Source organism: Pelophylax lessonae (genome assembly GCF_965119305.1).
Source record: "Pelophylax lessonae genome assembly, chromosome: 10".
NCBI lineage: Eukaryota > Metazoa > Chordata > Amphibia > Anura > Ranidae > Pelophylax > Pelophylax lessonae.
Genome location: NC_138777.1, coordinates 99,739,412 through 99,759,867, shown reverse-complemented (window position 1 = coordinate 99,759,867; position 20,456 = coordinate 99,739,412). Strand labels below are relative to the sequence as shown.

At 44.3% G+C, this 20,456-nt stretch overlaps 1 protein-coding gene across 1 annotated transcript in view; it reads left to right on the top strand.

Moving 5' to 3' along the window:
* The first annotated feature begins 745 nt into the window (after positions 1–745).
* Positions 746–20,456, top strand: part of RBL2 (RB transcriptional corepressor like 2) — a 172,251-nt gene continuing 152,540 nt past the window's right edge. Inside the window, exon 1 of the mRNA XM_082270915.1 lies at positions 746–1,107. Coding sequence (XP_082127041.1) covers positions 949–1,107 — 159 coding nt within the window. The 5' untranslated portion in view covers positions 746–948. The remainder of the gene's footprint in view (positions 1,108–20,456) is intronic.

Here is a 20,456-nt window from a genome sequence, read left to right as displayed (position 1 = left end):
TGACCGCGCAATTGTCAGTCAAAGCGTGAGAGCGCTGAAAGCTGAAAATTGGCCTGGGCAGGAAGGGGGTGAAAGTGCCCAGTAGGCAAGTGGTTAATGTTTGACACGTTGGGTATCTATGTACTCAGTGCAGCCTCATCTCTTATATTATACAAAGAATATGGCTAACTTATTGCATTTGTGTGTCCTAAAAACTAACTTTACTGAAATTGTACATTTGTGTTATTATGATGTGACATAAGAATAGAAATTAGCACTACTTTATTCTCCAGGGTGTCTGCTTTCAGAAAATATATAAAACGATTTGGGGGTTTTATGAAACCTTCCTGCCAGGCACGTGTGCATAAAAGTCTCTGGCGGTGAAAGGGTTAACCCCTTGTGGTGGGATTGCTTTCTATTTTACCGGAGCATTCATGAGGGGAATGGAGTGGAGATAGTCATACGGACACCCTCCCCGCTACTGTACAGTGCTGTGAGGGAGAGAAGAGGCGTGGCTCTACACTGCTCTCCGTATCCTGACTGGCTTGGCAGCCGAATAGAACGCTGGGCTTTCTCGCCCATTGGCGAATTACAGGAAGGCGCGGCCCGCCCTACTGTACATATATTTATGACAACTAGACTACGCACAACGAAATACACCCATCCAAACACGGGGCGCGTGAGCCAACCTGGCCAATAGGTGCATTAGCTTTAATAGAACCCTCCAATCACAGAGCGACCTTTGCAAAAGAGGCCCTGCCCTATGTCCCCGTCGCCTGTAGTGGCGATAATACGTAGTTTGCGTAGAGCTGTACACAGCCTATGCGTCCTAGATACAGCTTTGACGTATCTCCAGCTGTGAATGGCCGCGTGTAGCTGTCAATCACAGTCCATTTAAATGGCTACGCAGTGTCAGCCTGGAAACTGTGTGATCTGTAGACTGAACCGGAATAGAGGAAAGGCCTGAAGATGATTAAAGAAGAGGATGAAGATGGGAATAGCCAGCACGGAGAGGAGCAGCTCCGTCAGCGCTATGAGGAACTGTGCAGCAGTCTTAATATGGACGAGAGGGCCCGTGTGGAGGCCTGGGAGAGCTACGGCAGGATGAGCCAGAACTACACACTGGAGGTGAGGGCTGCCAGCCTTCTATATGGATGGCCGGGGAAAGAGAGGTCCCCACTGGGGGAATAGATGACAGCCAGGGGCGTGCATTGTGTCCTAGGAGCTGGGGAGGGCAGCACTGCGCTTTAGGAGAAGGCTGGGATCCTCTGTGTGTGACTGTGTGTTTGTGTGATCGGGGAGCTCTCCAGGGTCACTGTGTATACACTACAGTACTGACACTACATACAGACCACATATATATCCAGGTCTCTGTATAGATCTGTGTGATCGGGATCACCTTTCCATGTAGATCCAGGTCTCTATAGATCTGTGTGATGAGGATCACCTCTCCATGTAGATCCAGGTCTCTATAGATCTGTGTGATGAGGATCACCTCTCCACATAGATCCAGATCTCTGTATAGATCTGTATGGTCAGGATCACCTATCCATGTAGATCCAGATCTCTGTATAGATCTGTATGATCAGGATCACTTTTCCATGTAGATCCAGGTCTCTGTATAGATCTGTGTGATCGGGATCACCTCTCCATGTAGATCCGGGTCTCTGTATAGATCTGTGTGATCGGGATCACCTTTCCATGTAGATCCAGGTCTCTGTATAGATCTGTGTGATCGGGATCACCTTTCCATGTAGATCCAGGTCTCTGTATAGATCTGTATGATCGGGATCACCTTTCTATGTAGATCCAGGTCTCTATAGATCTGTGTGATGAGGATCACCTCTCCACATAGATCCAGATCTCTGTATAGATTTGTATGGTCAGGATCACCTATCCATGTAGATCCAGATCTCTGTATAGATATGTGTGATCGGGATCACCTCTCCATGTAGATCCAGGTCTCTGTATAGAACTGTATGATCAGGATCACCTTTCCATGTAGATCCAGGTCTCTGTATAGATATGTGTGATCGGGATCACCTCTCCATGTAGATCCAGATCTCTCTATAGAACTGTATGATCGGGATCACCTCTCCATGTAGATTCATGTGTGATCGGGATTTTCATGTATTTAGTTGTACAGTTAAGTTGCTGTGACAACAAAAATTTAAAACTTTTTACGTTCTATTTTTGTCAGAATTGCCCAAAAGGAAACCATTGTGTCTGGGATCACACTTGTGCGATGACAGACATCGCATTTAATTTGCAGCACATTGCTGTGCAGATCACATGTGATGTCTGTGCAATGCGATTTCAGCAACACAAACTGTATGGCTGAAATCGATTCACATTAAAATGGTGCAGGGCACTTTTTTTGGTCCGCCCTGGAATTGTATCACATGGGTTTTCACACCTATGGGATCTGATTCCTGCACCATTCGCAGTTCACACTGCAATCTGCAAATGGATCTGGGGGTGTCACAAACTTTACATTGACACCCCCAGCGATTTCCAGATCTCATTGTGAATAAGTGTGCGATGCAGGAATCGGCACTGAATCGCAGGGTTTCCCACATCACACCAGTGTGAACCGGGACATAAATCTACTCTATAGGTCCCTTTCACACATTCTGTTTGGCCATTTTTCATACATCTGTTGGCAGATGAAAAAATGCATCTCTATGGAAAAACAGATGTAAACAAATCAATTTAGAACCCGTTCACACTGGTGCGACCCGACTTTGCCGGGGCGACCTGTGTAATCGCGGTGCGCAGCTCGCACCGCGACCTCGGAGCGGCCGGCACGGACTTCATATCATTGAAGTCAATGCAGGTCGCTCCGGGTCGCCCCAAAGAAGCTCCGGACCCTTTTTCTAAGTTGGAGCGACTTGTGTCGCTCCTATTAGAACGGGTCCTGTGCTAATCTATGGCAGGCGACCCACGGCGACTTGTCAGGCGACCAGGTCACCTGACAAGTTGCCCCAGTGTGAACAGGGTCTTACATCAATTTAATTCAACACCCGTCAATATCTGTTTTTTGAAACAGATCAAATACGTATTTTTGTCCCGTTAAAAAAACAGAACAGTTGAAAAACGGATATAAATGGACAAACGGTTAATTTTTGCATTGGTAATGGATGTAAAAAAACAGAGGAGCATCTAATGAGAAACAGATGTAAACTGCTGAAAAACTCATAAAAAAGTCTTCCTTTTTTGTTTGAAAAAACGTGACTGAACTGATGAAATGAACAGTCCACTCCACATGTGTGAAAGGAGACTAATGGGCCATACACACTATAAGATTTTCTGAAGACTTTTTCCTTTAGATTTACCAAAACCATATAATAGGAGGTCAAACCTAAACACTTTCAATTTGTATGCAATCCGGCAGGCCCTTGCACTACATAGAAAAGGTAAATCTGAAGGAAAAAGTCTTCAGAAAATCTTATAGTGTGTATGGCCCTTTAGGCCCCTTTCACATCAGCGGATCAATTCCGCCTGTGTGTTTTTTTCAGATTGACCCGATCGGATCACCCATTCGATGTTTTGACACCCGCCAGCATGACGAATGCATGAAAGTAAAAAACCTCAAGCCTTTAGAACCACTTTAACTACCTCAATACTGGGCACTTAAACCCCCTTCCTTCCCAGACCAATTTTCAGCTTTTAGCGCTGTTGCATTTTGAATGACAATTGCGCGGTCATGCAACATTGTACCTAAACCAAATTTGTGTCATTTGTTCCCCACAAATAGAGCTTTCTTTTGGTGGTATTTGATCACCGCCAGGTTTTTTCTTTTTTGGTGCACAAATAAAAAAAGACCGAAAAGTTTGAAAAAAAAAAAAGTTTTTTTGTTTAGGTTATAAAATTTTGTAAATAGATACATTTTTTCCTGCACTGATGAGCACTGATGACACCGCACTCACAGGCACTGATGAGGAGACACTGATGGGGTGGCACTGATATGCAGCACTGATGGGCACTGATAGGTAGCACTGATATGCAGCACTGATGGGCACTGATATGTGGCACTGATAGATAGCACTGATATGCAGCATTGGTGGGCACTGATAGGCGGCACTGATAGGCAGCACTGATCGGCGGCACTGATAGGTGGCACTGATCGGCACTGATGGGCGGCACTGATCGGCACTGATGGGGGGCACTGATAGGCAGCACTGGTGGGCAATAATGGGCACTGGTGGGCGGCACTGATAGATGGCAATAACGAGCAATGGTGGGCAGCACTGATATATGGAATTGGTGGGCAGCACTGATAGGAGGGCACCACTGGCAGGCTCTCTGAGCCCTGTTTGCCATTCCTGGTGGTCATGGGTGGGCATCCCTGGTGGCTCTAGTGGCACCCCCCCCCCCCCAGGGCTGCACTGGTAATCAATGTTCTGATTACTAGCACAGACCCCCCCTGTGATCAGTGAGTACTTAGAAATACTCACTGATCCCCCCGGCTACAGTATTGATCCTCTCCTTCTCCTCACTGACAGGATCTGTTAGGAGTAGAAGAGATCGAAGCCGTTACAACGGCTGTATTTACATTGCATGACGGCTGTGATTGGACACAGCCATCATGTGATCAGGAGGGCCAATCAGAGGGCCCTCCTGCCGCATCTTGTTGCTCTGTGTCCGAGGGACACAGGCACATCGAGATCGCGCCGCTGCGTGTGCCCGTGGCGGCGCGATCTCGCTCCTTCTGAAGGACGTTCCGGAACGTCCGATCAGGACAAGACTCCCACCCGGCCGTATATGTGCAGTGGCCGGGTGGGAGGTGGTTAATAATACAAGGCCTTTTCACACCAGCCATGTCTGTTCCCATCTGCAGAGGATCTGTGAACAGATCCCCTGCTGAATCGAGGATCCTTGAACAGATCCCCTGCTGAATCGAGGATCCGTGAACAGATCCCCTGCTGAATCGAGGATCCGTGAACAGATCCCCTGCTGAATCGAGGATCCTTGAACAGATCCCCTGCTGAATCGAGGATCCATGAACAGATCCCCTGCTGAATCGAGGATCCGTGAACAGATCCCCTGCTGAATCGAGGATCCTTGAACAGATCCCCTGCTGAATCCAGGATCCGTGAACAGATCCCCTGCTGAATCGAGGATCCGTGAACAGATCCCCTGCTGAATCGAGGATCCGTGAACAGATCCCCAGCTGAATCAAGGCCAAACACTACAGATGTCCCTTTTGGCTCCGTTCACATCTAGGCGTTTTGGGGCGTTTTTGGGGCGTTTTTCTGCTCTAGGATCAGCTCTCAAAACACCCAACAAGACAAATCCTATTCATTTCAATGGCCCCTGTTCACATCTGAGCGTTTTGACGCTGTTTACAAAACGCCCAACGCTCAAAAAAGTACATGAGCTTCTTTTTGGGCAGATTACAGGCGTTTTCCATTGATCTCTATTCAATCTAAAAACGCCTGCACAAAAATCGCGGTAAAAATCGCGGTAAAATCGCGGTAAAAAACGCCGCAAAAATCGCGGTAAAATCGCGGTAAAAACGCGCGAAAAACGCTACGCTCAGGTGTGAATGTAGCCTTTGTGAAAGCTGGGTTTGTTCAGTTTTGTCCAATTTAGGTTCATGGGCTGGGGACGATCTCTAATCCATTACATTTATGGCCAAAAAAATTGAAAAAGACGGAAATCTTTTCCATTTTATTTTTTTCAGACCTAGATGAACTTATAATCAGATGTAAACATATACATGTCTGTCTACATCTGTCTTCCCAACTAATATGAAGCTTCCATTTAGATCCACCTGAAAAACTTACAGGTAGATCTGATTGGATTGATTGTGTGAAAGGAGCCTTACTATTGGACTGGATTCTCTTTTGCTTAGCTGAATATTTGTAGCAATGTATGTTTTTCATAGGTTGATAAAATGTTACTTTTTATTGTGGCTTTATTTATAGGTCCTATAAAGGATTATAAAGTGTATCTATTATCTAAATAGGTAAAAAATCCAGTAGTAGATACCTGTCTATATAAAAACACTGCTAGTGCAGAAGAATACTTGAGAAAAAAGTTTTGTGGTGTGTCCAGCCAGAGCGGGGCACAGCCACTGGAAACCAACTAAGGACACTGCTGCCAATCAGTATAGTGAAAAAAATGTCATTTTATTTAGGCACTTGTGCCTGTGCAAGAATAAAAATACAGGGGTGATACAGGACACACTGCATAATAACACATTAAAAATGTTAAAAAGTGGCACCCAGCATATATAAAGGACTAGAGCATACAACATATACAACAGAATTAGCCAATATAGTGAGCTGGGATGGCTCACAGATCTACTAGTGTAGTGATGAAGCACTAAACCCAGCTGGTAGGCATTTGTCTATATGATGATTATGCACATCGCCAGGCATATATCGACATGAAGGTCGGTATGGATGCCTGGTGGTGTGAATGGACCTGCAGAGGATGCATCCAATACTGAATCCCTAGGGAGTACTCCTGTAAGGATAGGGCCTAACACCACGTGGACTGTCCCTTAGTTGGACTTGATTAGGTGTGTGGACAATAGATCGGTCCGGGAGTAACAATAGTCCTGCACCTAACAGTCCTTCCCAGTACACTTCTGTAAACTGCAAACCGCCTCCCCCTAACCCCCCCCCCCCGTGTCCTTAAAGAGGTTGTAAACCTCAGAAATTAAAAAAAAAAACAACAAACACCTGAAAGACAAACACATAATGAGCTAGTATGCATTGCATCGTTCATACTCACCTGATCTGCTGATCCTCCAGAAAACCGCACTCCCCTGCAGTCCAGCAGTGGACTGTTCCTGTCTATGGAGCATTCTCTGAGTGTGCTGATGTCAGAAACAGTCAATTTTCAAGACTGCTGGGGTGCTAGACCACTCTTGTGCGGGGAGGATCGGCGGCTCGGGTAAGTATATCGCGGCTGTCCCCTCCCCTAGAACAAAACAAGCAGTTAACCCATGCAGTGTGGAAAATGCATTTGTCCAGAGTTCTGCTTTAATTTTTTCTGTTTATTCCTCTGCTTATGTGGCTGAAATGATATAAATAAGCTAAGTCCTCCTGTTGCCAGCTTGAAGTTACACAGAAATGAACTGTTTTTAATAGTCTGAAGATCTAAGATTATATTATACTTTTGTGTATGCAGTGCAAAAGATTGCAGACTAGTGTAAAGTCTATATCAGGCTTTCTCAGCGTTCCTCCAGAGGTTGCTAAGGGTCCCTTGATCTGTTAGCAATGGTTGGTCTCTATCTCCCACCTGCTGTACACTGACTAGCAATGTTAGGAGGCGATTTTCCACTGGCATCCAATATAAGGGGGCACTTCTATACTGACCATCAATGTCAGAGATGTACCTTCTATTAGAACCCTAATGTAAGAAGGCCCTTGTCAGCTGGCCTCTTGTGGTAAACTGGCCATACAGTTTGCACATATTAAAAGGGTTCTACTTGAAACCAGTGGAAATTTGCTTAAAGCGGTAGTAAATCCACTGGGTTGATCTTTACCTATAGGTAGGCCTATAATAAGGCCTTCCTGTAGCTACAGTAGATACCAGTACGCACCATTTACCAGATATTTACTCGAAGTAGCAGCCTGTGATGTCACTCTGAAGGAACAGCATACCTGTACCATTCCTGTGCCATGCACGCGTGGGACTGACATCATCGCGGCTCAGCCATTGATAGGGCGGAAGCCCGTGAACCCAGGAGGGAAGACCTGGTGAAGATGGAAGCACTATGACCTGTGACAGGGGGCTGCTGGAGGGCTTTGTTTTCAGGTAAGTCTGTCATAATGTACTAGTATGTAGTGTATACTATCACATTATGACTTAAACCACCCTGGGGCCCTTTTTTTGTTGGTACAGTTTACTGCCACTTTAACCACTTGCCAACTGCTGCACGACTATTTACGTCGGCAGTCAGCCCCTCACAGGCAGAGCGACGTAGGGCTACGTCGCTAGCCTGTAAGGGATTTGGGAGCGAGCGCTGCCGAATGCGCGCTCCCGCTCAGTCACGGACCCCCCCGCGCGTGTGCCCGGCGGACCCGATGTCTGCCGGGCACTCGCGATCGACCGTTACACTGGGAGAAAGGCAGGCGGCTAGTGTAAACAAAGCCGCCTGTCAGTTCTCCCTGTGTAAGAATGGTGATCAAATGTTTCTACTATGTAGGACCGTTGATCACTGTTCTTACACATCAAGCCACAGCCAATCACAGTTAGAAACACGCCCCTAGGGACACACTTAACCCCTCCTTCTCAAAAAAAAAGTTAACCCCTTCACTGCCAGTGTCATTTTTACAGTAACAGTGCATATGTATAGCACTGATTACTGTAGTAATGTCACTGGTAACCCCTAAAGTGTCAAATGTCAGTCAAGGGTCCGATCTGTCCGCCCCAATGTCGCAGTCTCGCAAAAAAAAATCGCAGATCGCCGCCATTACGCGTTAAAAAAAAAAAAACAACAAAAATGACAAAAATCTTTCCCTTTGTTAGTAAACGCAATAACTTTTGTGCAAACCAATCAAAATACGCTTTTTGCGATTTTTTTTTACTAAACATATGGTAAAAAAAAATTGGCCTAAAATGTTAAAAAATTTAGATTTTTACATTTTTTTTGGGGAATTTCATATAAAAAAAATGTGAAAAATGTATTGTTATTTTTGCAAACGCTCTTTTTTTGTTTATAGCGCATGATCAAAAAAATCGCACAGGTGATCAAATACCACCAAAAGAAAGCTCTGTTTGTGGGAAAAAAAGGACGCCAAATTAGTTTAGGTACAGCGTCGCACGACTGCGCAATTGTCCGTTAAAGTCACGCAGTGCCGAATCGCAAAATAGGCCCTGGTCAGGAAGGGGGTAAAATCTTCCAGGGCTTAAGTGGTTAATGGGTGGCCCTGTGGGCAGCCTCTGGCCTGACATCCTTCAGTCAAAGGAGCCTGGCTTGCCTCAAGTCAGGTGCTACCCCTTTATGGGTATTTTGACAGCTGGCCGGGCCACAGCGGGCAATTCTGCTATCTACTCTGTATAACTTTGTGTATGGCCAGCCTTAAAGGGACACTACAATTTTCACAGTATGTTACTTTTCTGGTAATTATTATTATAACTAATTTCTTTGTATGATTATTGTTGAAAATACATTTGTAAAATAAGGGGATGCCATGAAATGATGCATTCTGGGTGCCAAATTCCTAATTACAGCAACATTTTTATTGTATTTGTTCCTGTATGTACAATTTACTGATTACACAAAGGCCTTATTCACACCTGAGAGTTTTGTAGCTCCAAGCTACAGAAAGAAGCCTGCAAAATGACCGAAGACGCTTAGGTCAGGTGTGACGCAGCATGGAAGCCTGCAAAATGACCGAAGACACTTAGGTCAGGTGTGACGCAGCCTTGTATATCATGAACTGTGGCTATAGGTTTTCACAGGGGTTCCTAGTAGATAATAGTGTCTTCATGGGTTCCTCCAGAGTTTCAAGGTTATGAAAGGCAGCCCCATAGAGTTCCAAAGCAATTCACTTTTTTATTTTTTTGCATACTGTATTTTGGAAAGGTATGTTATCAGGGTATAGAAAAAGCTCTTCCATATGTAGCATGGTACGGTGTTTCAGTGATGATGTTACCATGGTGCCGTTTGTTGTGTGCAGAAGCTCAGGAGCTTGTATATCACAGCTGGGGGTTTACATTGAGGATAATATTCAGTGTTTGGTGCTTGGCCTGTGGTTGGGTTGGAGATGTGGGCAGCTTGATGCAATCTCCTTGGAGAGACACAACAACCATTTGACTTCCAATTGCTGGGACTCGGTCTGTCTGGGCCTGGCTGGGGGTCATTTCTGTAATTAGCTCTCCTGTAATTTGAAATTCAGTAGACTGAATAATCGGAGATTGACTCAAAGGTTTGTTAGGCTAGGGTTACACGGGAGATTTGAGTCTCTTGTTTGCAGCCACCTAATTTACAAAGCATTGAAATTGTTATGTTGCTAATGAGAAGACGATCTATAATGGATTGACAGAAACATTTGCTGGGGGAGTATGTGGGCCGTCTTTGCCTAACTTTTGAAAATGCAGATTTCTTGGCTTTATTCTTCAATGTCCTGAAACTAGTTACATTACATATAGGGATGCACCGAAATGAAAATTTTGGGCCGAAACCGAAACCGAAAATGCAGGATGCCTTTGGCCGAAAACCGAAACCGAAACCGAAAATGACTTTTTCCCCAAAAAAATTTTAACAGATAGAAGAGGGGCATACACCAAAAACAGGCAGCGACGTACACCTGTCGCTCCCACCCTGTCACAGTATATGTACTGTGATGGGTTGGCAAGAGGTTAATTTAATTACCAATGGTATTTGTATTATGCAGCATGAGGTAACGGTTAATGTATTGCCACTGCTGGTCACTGATGAATTAGTGACCGACCAGTGGCAGTTAATTAACCCCTTTATGCTGCATTAGTGCAACCAGTATCAGTGTTAATTACCACTGGTTGCACTAATGCAGCACAAAGGGGTTAATTAACTGCCACTGGTTGGTCACTAATGCAGTAGTGACAATACATTAACCCCTCATGCTGCATAATACTAATTCCATATGTAAGCTGCCTCAGCATAATGATCAAACAAATAAAAAAAAGCAGTCAATTTTTTATGGTTGCATAAGTGCTCAATGGAACTTGGAAGAACAGAAGGGGGGGGGGCAGATAGGGGAGACAAGGGAGGGAGATGGGGACAGTGTAATGAAAAGTGTAAATGCAGTGCTCACTCATTCAAGGACGAGGCAGAGGCTGCATGGCTCAGGTATCATGGCTCAGGTATCATGAGGCTTGGAATGTGTAGCTGCTTGCTGTTCTTCATATTTCCCGCCCACATCCCTCTCTCTGTCCTGCACATACGTCGAGATAGGAGAGTGGGCGGCCCCGGGCAGACACAGAAAACCTGGGGTGGGAGGGGGGAGGAGGATGAGCTGTGTGAGTCTTTCTCCTCTCCTGTCCGTGTCTGGGAGGGGTGAGAACTGCTCGCTGCTGGGCTGTGTGAGAGACGAGGTGTCACAGACGCTCCGCTCGGCTGCAGCCAAATTGAAAAGACTGATTCTCCTATCCTACGGACGGGAGAATCAGGGACTTTTCAAACCTGCGCTGCGCCCTCCTCCTTCCTCACGGCGGCCATTAATTTCGGCACTTTTAACCTATTTTCGGCCGAAATGGGATAGGCTCATTTTCGGCCGAAAATTTCGGTGGCCGAAATTTCGGTGCATCCCTAATTACATAGTAGGTAAAGGGTTGAATAAAGACTATAGTCCATCCAGTTCATCCTGTATAGGTGTGTGTGGCTGTAATCATCTCACATAGCCCTGAATGTTCTGATTCTTGAGATGTACGTCTAAAGGCCCGTACACACGTACCGATCGTCGGCATACAAACGTCGGTGGACGAAGGATCTGCCGATTGTACGCGTGTTAGTATGGTGCCTCCGACAGATGTCTGCGCACAATCCGCGGACAAAAGTCTTTCTTGCAAACATGAAAATATTTGTATGCCGACACCAGAACGGACGATTGTTCGCCTGTCAGTACACAATTCTGCCGACACACAGCTACAAATCCCAACACGCATGATCAAACCAAATGAGTTCCCGGAAGAATTTTCTCTAGTAAACTCAACATTTTATTCAGAAAGAACTTTCGGCTCGCGGAAGTCCAAGAAATAGGTGAAATGCGGAGCACATGCTCATCTTGATAAATGTGAGAAGAAGGAAGATGCTGCTCATAATGCCATACTTTTCTAATAAAAAGGCATGTGTTCTGTTATGATGAAGATAATGTTTGTCTATTCTATCTGTTCTATCAAATTTTAGAATTAAATAATTTGAACTCTTCACCATTATTTTTGTATTTTCACACCAAAGATCTAACTATTGATATGACCCTTTATTCTTTTATGAATTAATGTCTAAAACATATTTTTCAGGTTATGCACAATATTAAACATGTTAACAAATTCAGATAGGCCATTTTTTATTTTAAATTTTCTTTATTTTTTGGATCTCAGCAAAAAAAAAACAAAGCAAACATCAATACTTTCCGTATAACTAAACATAAAAAAGGTCCATTTGGACAAAATTAAACTAGAAACTGGCAAACAGGGGTAAAATAAATAATAGGGGGTTACAAAAATTAAAGTTGCTGGTAACTGAAATCAGGTTGCCATGAGGGCAGGTTTGGATCCTGCTGGCCATATTGCCACTGGCCATGTGGCATTTGGCGAGGTGGTGGGTGTTGTGGAGGTGGAGGTGGAGGTGGAGGTGGAGGTGGAGGTGGAGGGCACGGGTGCTCCTGGCATGCGTGGCTGTGCTCAGTAAGTATGCCGTTTTCTGCGTTTTGCAGCACATCCAGAATAATTTTTCTGGCATACTGACACTGCCTGAGGTCCACCTTATCCAGGATTTTGGCAGTCATATTCCCGAAGGACTCATTGGCCTCCGGTTTCCGACGTAGGGCTATGGTGGCCTCCTGGATAAACTCGTCGGTGATGTCATCCACGTGCTTCCTCTTTTGCCTCCGTTTGGCAGGAGGAGGTGGTGGTGGAAAGAGTTCCGCAGGCTCCTCAGGCTCCACAGGCTCCCCAGGCTCCTGGCTGCAACCTGGCTCCTCCTCAGTGACACTTCCCTGTTGATGAAATGAACAATTGATTAGAATGTTATAGTGTATATAAAAATGCATGTTTGTTATATTATTGTGAACAAATAGCAGACTTTACATACAGTGGCATATCTAGGGTCTCCAGTGCCCTTGTTGAGGAGCTGTATTTGGCAACAACCCCCCCCCCCCCCAAGATCAATGTAAAACTGTAACCCACCCCCCCAAAAAAAAATTAAAGGGCATTAAAAGTTTCTAATTTGCCCCTTGTTTGCCCAGTGTAGAGCTCTCTAGTGGGCAATCATTGTCTCAGGTGTGAAAAAGAAAGAGAGGGTTGAGAGCTAGAGAGAGGGAGAGAAAGAGGGGGTGTGAGAGAGAGAGGAGGGGGTTGCAGAGAGAGAGGGGCCTGAACTTGCAGAGGACTTGATGTAGGGCATTGAGGGTGAAGCAGTGCAGGGAAACATGAATAAGGAAGCCACCTGCCTTGCTGACCCAGAGTGAGAGACCAGAGACATGGAAGCAAGGATGGATGGATCATTTGCAGGAGCTGTTAGTTTTGTATTAAAAAAGGTTGAGCCAGAGGAATGCTGAGGCTACAGCAGTGTTTGTTAGGACCAGAGGTGTGCTGGGGATGCAGCAGTGTTTGTAAGACCAGAGGTGTGCTGGGGATGCAGTGAGAGGCAGTCTCAGTCTCCTGGTCTTTTGGCTCAGCTGCTCTCAATGTTTTACACCTGCATGAAGCTGCTCTCAATGTTTTACACCTGCATGAAGCAGCTCTCAATGTTTTACACCTGCATGAAGCAGCTCTCAATGTTTTACACCTGCATGAAGCTGCTCTCAATGTTTTACACCTGCATGAATCCGCCTGCAAACTGGGGGTTCTGGGGTGTGCAGGCTGAGTGGATTGTTAAAATAAACAATAAAACAATGCCAATGTTTTTGTGACCCACCCCCCTTGGCCTGCGCCCCTGGCGGTTGCCTGTCATGCCAACCCCTTGCTATGCCCGTTTACCTAAAGGGTCAATTATGGTTTAGCTTATAATTTTGTTACATGATTACATTTTAGCAGACAATATATTGTGAAATGCCATACCTGAGTAAAACTCTCCTCCAGGAAATCCTCATCCTGGCTTGGATCTACCGACACTGAGCCCTCTGCCGAAGTAGAAGGCAGTGTTGAAATTGACGGCCTGGATTCCATGGTGTCTGCCAGGAACCGCATGTTATCAAAGTACCACAGCCGTGGTACATATACATTCCGTGCCCCTGCTCCAGACTGGGTGGACTCCTCTATTTTTTTTAACTCCCGCCTGTAGGCAGTGCGAATACTGTTTATTTTTTTGCGGATATAAGTAAAATTTGCCCCAGGACAGACGGGCTTGTAGAAGGCCACCAAATGTTCCATGGCCTGTTTTCTGAGTTTTCGATTTTTATAATCTGCGGACTTGACTTGCCACAAACAGGGCAGTTGCCTGAACTCATCAATAAAACTTATTAAAAAGTTGTGGGTGGTGAAATTGTCCACCATATTGCAGGACAGTATATGCCTGCAAGACACAAAACAACACAAAACATATTAAAATAGCATGTATTTTGGCACATAATAAAGATATTCCTAATAAAAGCTGTATAGGGCCCAAAACACACACTTTCTATTAAAAGAGTCGTACCTTTGTTTGTGGGGAAAAGTCGTGATTCGCCGCTCGATCGTGCTCCAACTCTCGATATGTCCGCTAGCGAATCGTCGGCCGAACGATCTGGCGTCCTTTAAATACAGCGCAGGCGTCAACTCCTCCTCCAGTGGCGGGCTTGTGCAGGGGTGTGTACGTGCCGAAGATCAGGCCTACATGCGACACTCACACCTGAGGCAGTGGAATAATCATTGTTTAATTAGGAACCATGTCTCAACAATCTGGGAGCTCAATTAGTGGGGGCCGAAGTGATTGGGCCACCCGAAAATCAAGGGCTACACCCATGTCAAAGCCAGAAATGGTGGAGATGGTCTCCATTTTAGAAAAAATGGATTACGATGGAAAGTTGGCAAATTACGATCGGCCCAATGCCAGGAAAGATGGCATCATGGACAAGGTGGTGGCCTGTTTGGTCAAAAAATTCGGTGTCGAGCGATCGAAAGATCAGATTCGGAAACGGTGGTCTGACCTCAAACACCGTGAGCAGGATCAGCTTTCCCAAATCCATCCGATTTTGAAAAAAAGTAAGTTTTATTTTTTCTTTATTTTTTTAATCATGCAATATGTTTTTTATAATTTTGTGTATGTTGTATTAACATGTCTAGATTATAATGTCTATGTAAAAAGTTAGATTACTCATTTTAGTTGTCATGTCGTGATTTGATCGATCTATTGTTGATGTTTTAGTATATGACATTAAAAGTCAGGAAGCCATAGTTAAAAATATATGTATTGTGTTGCAACGAACGTTCTTTCCTGCACGAATCTTCTCAGCAAACATTCCTATTAATCACAGATTATTATTCAAACCTTTAAATAGGAGAAAAACGTAAACTCCGTGCCAAACTATGGGAAAGGAGGAGGAGAGGTCTGGCAGCTCCATCGGCAGTTGCCGAACAAGATGAGGACATGGGCACAGAAGGTGGCACAGATTCCACTAAAGGTAATTGGTTCCTATGCACTGTCAAACATTAATGTACCATATTTTTCGTAGATAACCATGTACATGTCTTCATATTTGTTACTAAAAGAGCTATCAAGCAGGGCACCATGTCCTAACAAATGTACCTCTTGTGACTTTTATGATATGGCCAATGTTTTGTATTATGTAGATGAAGACATTATTCCGGAAATAATCCTGGTGGAGCCAACAAGTGATGAGACACCAGAGCAACAAGAAGGTTGGTAGGCACAGATTTTTGTGTAGTGGGATCATAGAAATATGTGTATTTGCAATGATTGTTTAACCTTATATTCTTGTATTCCCTTACAAATTTACATTGCAGATGTTGCATCATGCCAGGATGTGGCATCCCCAGCCAGGTCAGAAGCCCGATCTCCTGGCAACTTGCCAAGCAGCATGGAAGCCAGTTCCGAAACTGTGGAGGAACCAGGACCAAGTGTCCAAGAGCCAATTGTGTGCCCACGTAGGTTTTTTCAGAATGATTTTTATCAGTGTTATTTTTAGCCTCCAATTTACAACACTAGTTCCCTATGGGAGCCTCTTTATTTGAATGGAAGTCGCACCGTAAGTCGGATCAGGATGCTCTGACTTGCGGGGCCACTTGCGTTGTGAAGATTTTTGAGGGGGAACTACACCCAAAAATTGAACAACCCACCGTGGGTGTCCCCCCAAGTTCACAACCAGGCCTTTTGTGTGTGGTATTGAGTTTGAGGGTATGCCCACAACAAAAAGACAGCGTGGGTTACCCCCAAAACCCCTACCAGACCCTTATACAAGCATGCAGCTTGTCAGGCCAGGAAAGAGAACGAGCAAGCGGACCAAACACCCCCTGGACCACAGCAGGACACATGCCCTCAGCATGGGGGGGTTTTGTTGCTTTGGGCCAGGGGGCCTCTGCACCGCACACCCAAAAGCACCTTACTCCCATGTAGAGGAGGACAAGAGCCTCATCCCCACAACCCTGTCTGGTGGTTTTGGGGGGTCATGCGGCCAGGGGGTTCCTAGGACTTTGGAAGCAACCTTTAACAAAGGGTGGCCCCCAGATCCCAGACCCCAATCACTATGTGAATGGGTATGGGGTACATAGTACCCCTACACATTAACCACATAAATGGAAGTGTATGTGAATAACGACAGGAGACGTTTATGAAATGTTCTTAAATATCTTCATCCGGTCTTCTCCACTCTGCTCTTTGGATCTTCTCCTCTCCACTCTTCTGCTGTCCAATCTTCTGCTCTTATGTTGTCTGCTCTTTTGCCCTAGGCTCTTCTTCTTCCTCCTGTCCTCCTCCAATGCTGTTGCCGTGCATTCTGCCCGTCTCTGGTCTCTGCATCTTAATATATATACATTACAACCATGCCCTCACAATGACGTCATCATGCGTTCACACCCCTAATGAATATATAGTAAGCTCAGGAGACCGGCAGAATCATCAGCAACAGCATCGGAGGAGGACAGGAGGAAGAAGAAGAGCCTAGGGCAAAAGAGCATAAGAACAGGGTAGGTATTAACTCGAGAGGAATTTAAGATTACCTGGACACCAAATGTTTCTCTATTATTATGACCTCATGTAGGTGATTCACATTGACTCATTTTTTTTTAATTTTTACAGACCATGTTTTACATAGTTGCACATTAGCCAAATTGACCCGTGAGGCTCTCCAATGCTGCGCAGACCTGGAACAAATAAAGGAGACTGCAACGGCATTACAAATCAAAATGCGCAATTTTGTGGACATGATTGGCAAATTTTAAGCCACAATTTTACTAGGTTTTTAATGTTTGTATTGGGATGTTCCTGATGTTACAATTTTTTTAGAATGTTTTAGGGCATTTTAATTACACTCAGATGTTAAAGAGTGTACCCAAGTTTGGGAAAAGCACTTTACAACACCCTAACCCTAACCCTAACCCTAACCCTAACCCTAACCCTGTGAATGTTTGATACTAAAACGTTTTTACATTCAACAATGTGTGTTCAATTCTTTATTAGACTTTAGTTGGGGGGTCGAGGTCTAAAGCTGTGTAAAGAAGCACTAAATGTATGATGGCTGTCCTATTCCCATATTTACATGTTAATGAAAGCATTTTGGTCACTGCCATATGCGAGTTGCTGGAGGTGTCAATGAAATGTTAAAGATACCCCCAGTTTTAACGCATATCACAGTGCGATCTGACATTTCACACAGGATCGGATCACACAAGTTTGAACGATTGTGCGATCCTATCCTGATGCGGCTGAATAAATGCATCATGTGCGACTTTTGTGCGAGTGCAGTGCGAATTGAGCCATACAAACTGTATAGCTGATTTTCGCATGAACATCTGATCGCATGTAATAAAGGAGCAGTGCGCTACGATATTACATGCCATCAGATGTGCAGTGTGAATTGAGACATACACTTTGTATGGCTACATTCGCACTGAACACGCATACAAGTCGCACATGACCCTTTATTTCTGATGTATCTGGATTGGATCGCACAGTGCTTAACACTTGTGGAATACAATCCTGTGGAAAAAGTAAGTGGCGGGTCACCCTTATGCAATGCTGGAAGGCTGCAAAGTCGCAGACTTCCCGCATCGCATAAGTGTGACTCAACACTCAAGGTACTAGCAGTCCTAGGATTCAATATGGCATTGATATTGCCAGTAGCAATCAGTGTAGGGAGATCAGTGTAATCTATAGTGTATTGCTTGTTCGTTGCTCTAGTTCACTTTCCATTACCTATATATATAACACTTTGAGATGAACAATGATCAAGTTTCACATAACACTGACATATCCTAACATTGGTGGGCAGTGAGAAGGATGTCATAAATGAACACAACATAACAGGTGTAGGTACTTTGTTAATACCCTAATGTATTATATGAAATATATAGTATGGGCAACTTCTGGACAATGAACACCAATGTAAGGTGACATTAGATGAACCTTGGGTGTGACCTAGTTCTCAATGTGACAGGGTTTGTGTACATTTTGTGGGGTGCAGAAGGCCCTTGTATTTACACCACTGGCTAAAAAATAACACATGGCCATCATCACTTTGGATCAGCTGGTGAGAGACTACAGTCAAGAAACACACTGATGAATGTATTAACCCTTCCAAAGTCACACATATATAACACATGATTAACCCAAATAATTGTGTTTGGCATATGTGCCCAAATGATTATAATCCACAATACAGAATCATTGCAATTTTTGTTTAATGTGTTGAAAAATAATATATCTCTGACATTTATCTTGTGTGTCCAATCTTTAACAAGATTAATGGGTGTGTGACAGTGATTGCTGCCAGGACACAGCTCCTCTCCCCACGAAATAGTCCAGATATTCCTGGCGGATCTGACGGGCCCTGTGTGATGCCAATGCTGACCGTCCAACTTCCATTGACGTCATGGACTCCACTTGGTTAGAAGGTTGGGCCTCTCCACTTGTACCTGGCATAGCAGGGTCAGTATCCAGTTGCTGCAATACATAATTTTGTGCATTCCTGCGTAGGAAGTTGTGCAAAATGCAGCAACACAAGACCACATTATCCACTTTGTACAGTGCCAGGTTTATGGACGTCAGGAATATCCGGAATCGGTTGGCCATTATCCCGAAGGCATTCTCCACAACTCTGCGAGCTCTGGACAACCGGTAGTTGTAAATCCTTTGGTCTGGGGTGAGGTTCCTCTGAGGGTAGGGCTTCATGAGATGCTCCCCAAGCGCAAAAGCCTCATCTGCGATAAACACAAAGCTCATACCCTCAACAGTTTGCTCCCTGGATGGCAGGTTCAGAGTGCCGTTCTTTAGACGACGAGCGAACTCCGTCTGATCAATAACTCCCCCATCCGAATTGCGGCCATTTTTGCCAATATCCAAAAAAATAAACTCATAGTTTGCATTAACTATGGCTAGCATGACTATACTAAAAAAACCTTTATAATTATAATAAAATGTGCCGGAATTCGGAGGGGGGACAATGCGGACGTGCTTCCCATCAATAGCACCCCCACAATTGGGAAAATTCCACTTCTCCAGAAATTGATCAGAAATCTCCAGCCATTGCTCTGCGTTTGAAGGAAACTGTGGGGAAAAAATAAAAAAAAAAAAAAATAAAATAAAATTAGTGCTTGAACACATCACATTATTAATTACACACACAGTTGTCTGTTAAATGCTTATGCAACTTGCTAAAAAAATATACAACAGGAAGGCAAAGGTTTGGATATGGGGATGTAACATCTACATACATTTCTTTTCAACCTCCTATTGTTCTTATATTGTAAAGGGCCATACACACTAGAAGATTCTCTGAAGACTTTTTCGTGCAGATTTAACTTTTCTATGTAGTGCAAGGGCCTACCAGATTGCATAGGATTTGAAAGTGTTTGTTGGACCTCATATTATTTGGTTTTGGTAAATCGGAAGGATAAATTGTTCTGACAATCTTCTAGTGTGTATGGCCCATTATACTCACCAGCTAGAGCTGAGATTTACAAACTACGGCCCTCCAGCTGTTGCAGAACTACACATCCCATGAGGCCTTGTAATTCTCTGACATTCACAGACATGACTAGGCATGATGGAAATTGAAGTTCGTGAACAACTGGTGGGCCATAGTTTGAAGACCTCTGAACTTGAGCTTTGGTATATGCTGACTTTGAGATTTAGCATGTGGGTGGGGGATGGGTAAGTAAAACTGGGCATTTATACATCAATTAGGGCTTGTGGTCAGTGAAGGTTTTAACATCATTACATAAACATACAGAATCATAGGTGGGAATGGATGGACTGATGTATTTTAGATAAATCATTAACTAGGTACTAAAACATTGGCCAAGGAATAATTGTTTGAGGGAAAGCAATAAAATGACCCAAATTCAAAATACTGTTAACAGGCAATGCGTTTAGGGACACATAGGAGAGAATGGTGGGGTGGTTAGTGGGTAATTTTACAAATGGTTAAAGATAATCTACATCTTTACTACTATGTGCATGCGGACAGAGGGTAGTTTACAAATAATGGCCTGTGTCAATTGCTGTACATCCAAAAACATCATAATTCAGGTGAAACTAGTAATACATGTAATGTAATGTAAAAAATCAAACATACCTTGATATAGTCCTTCTGCAAGACCTTGATGATGGCAGAGCAGGTCTCAGGGATGATGACTCCAAGAGCTTGGGGGGAGATGCC